At 44.5% G+C, this 2,141-nt stretch overlaps 1 protein-coding gene across 1 annotated transcript; it reads left to right on the top strand.

Annotated features, from left to right (window-relative positions):
- LOC306758922 (tripartite motif-containing protein 16-like) lies at positions 1 to 1,689 on the top strand (the record flags this gene model as incomplete). The annotated part of the gene is made up of 1 exon (XM_079244357.1): positions 1 to 1,689. Exon 1 carries the CDS (start codon positions 25 to 27, stop codon positions 1,687 to 1,689), a length of 1,665 nt encoding a protein of 554 aa, XP_079100483.1. The 5' UTR covers positions 1 to 24.
- Positions 1,690 to 2,141: the final 452 nt, after the last annotated feature.

Here is a 2,141-nt window from a genome sequence, read left to right as displayed (position 1 = left end):
CTCACACAGTCACTGAGAGCTGAAATGGCAACGAAGCGAGATCAGATGGACCAAGAAACTATTTCTTGTTCCATCTGTCTGGATCTCCTGAAGGATCCGGTGACTATTCCCTGTGGACACAGCTACTGCATGGACTGTATTAAAACCCACTGGGATGGAGAGGATCAGAAGGGAATCTACAGCTGCCCTCAATGCAGGAAGACCTTCATACCGAGACCTGTCCTGGAGAAAAGCACCATATTAGCAGCTTTAGTGGAGCAGCTGAAGAAGACTGGACTCCAAGCTGCTCCTGCTGATCACTGCTATGCTGGACCTGAAGATGTGGCCTGTGATGTCTGCTCTGGAAGAAAACTGAAAGCCATCAAGTCCTGTTTATTCTGTCTGGCCTCTTACTGTGAGAAACACCTTCAGCCTCATTATGAATCACCTGCATTCAAGAAACACCAGCTGGTGGAGCCCTCCAAGAACCTCCAGCAGAACATCTGCTCTCGTCATGATGAGGTGATGAAGATGTTCTGCCGTACTGATCAGAAGTGTATCTGTCTGGTCTGCGTTATGGATGAACATAAAGGCCACGACACGGTCTCAGCTGCAGCAGAAAGGACTGAGAGGCAGAGAGAGCTGGAGGTGAGTCGACAAGAAATCCAGCAGAGAATCCAGGACAGAGAGAAAGATGTGAAGCTGCTTCAACAGGAGGTGGAGGCCATCAATCACTCTGCTGATACAACAGTGGAGGACAGTGAGAAGATCTTCACTCAGCTGATCCGTCTCATCCAGAAAAGAAGCTCTGATGTGAAGCAGCAGATCAGATCCCAGCAGGAAACTGAAGTGAGGCGAGTCAAAGAGCTTCAGGAGAAGCTGGAGCAGGAGATCACTGAGCTGAAGAGGAGAGACGCTGAGCTGAAGCAGCTCTCACACACAGAGGATCACACCCAGTTTCTACACAACTACCCCTCACTGTCAGCACTCAGTGAGTCTACACACTCATCCAGCATCAATATCCGTCCTCTCACACACTTTGAGGATGTGACAGCAGCTGTGTCAGAGCTCAGAGATAAACTACAGGACATCCTGACAGACAGATGGACAAACATCTCACTGGCAGTCACTGATCCAGATGTTTTACTGTCACAACCAGAACCAAAGAGCAGAGCTGGATTCTTAAGATGTTCATGTGAAATCACACTGGATCCAAACACAGCAAACACACTGCTGTTACTGTCAGAGGAGAACAGAAAGGTGACATTTGTTAAACATCAGTCTTATTCTTATCATCCAGACAGATTCACTGACTGCCATCAGGTTCTGAGTAGAGACAGTCTGACTGGACGTTGTTACTGGGAGGTGGAAGTGAGAGGAAATGTTTCTGTAGCAGTCGCATACAAGAATATCAGCAGAGCAGGAGATGGGAATGAATGTGGATTTGGACATAATGATAAATCTTGGTCATTATATTTTTACCAAAACAGATTGATATTTTACTACAACAAGATCAGTACCTCCATCTCAGGTCCTCGGTCCTCCAGAGTAGGAGTGTACCTGGATCACAGAGCAGGTATTCTGTCCTTCTACAGCGTCTCTGAAACCAGGACTCTCCTCCACAGAGTCCAGACCACATTCACTCAGCCGCTCTATGCTGGACTTGGGATCGGTCCTGGATCCAGTGCTGAGTTGTGTAAAGTGAAGTAAAGTTATTTTCTCTGCTTGTTGCTGAGAGTTCATTGTTGTGACGTCTCTGCTCTGCTGTTCTCTTGTTTATTTGACTTTTTTTTATTTGCTGGTTTTTCTTGTGTTTCTTTCTCTTTGGAGGAAATCACTGCTAATGAGGATTTTTATTTCCATCAATATTTCTCCACATGAAAATCTGAACTTCTCTGTTCTCTAAATATGTGTTGAATATTTGTATTGATGTATTTGTATGTTGTTGTTTCTCTTCCACTTCATGGAGCCAAACAGAGAAATCAGCAGACCTTCCTTCATCACACATTATTTTACTCTCAACACTTTGGAAATGTAAAAATCATTTTCTACATGGAATTACTTTTAGTTGTTCTACAGATCAGATGTTGTTTTTCTAAATCAACAACAAATAAGGTATCTAATGATGAGATGTTCGGAAACACTCATTTCCAGGATGAGAA

Source organism: Telmatherina bonti (assembly GCF_933228915.1).
Source record: "Telmatherina bonti genome assembly, chromosome: 7".
Lineage (NCBI taxonomy): Eukaryota > Metazoa > Chordata > Actinopteri > Atheriniformes > Telmatherinidae > Telmatherina > Telmatherina bonti.
This window is presented reverse-complemented; position numbering and strand designations above follow the sequence as displayed.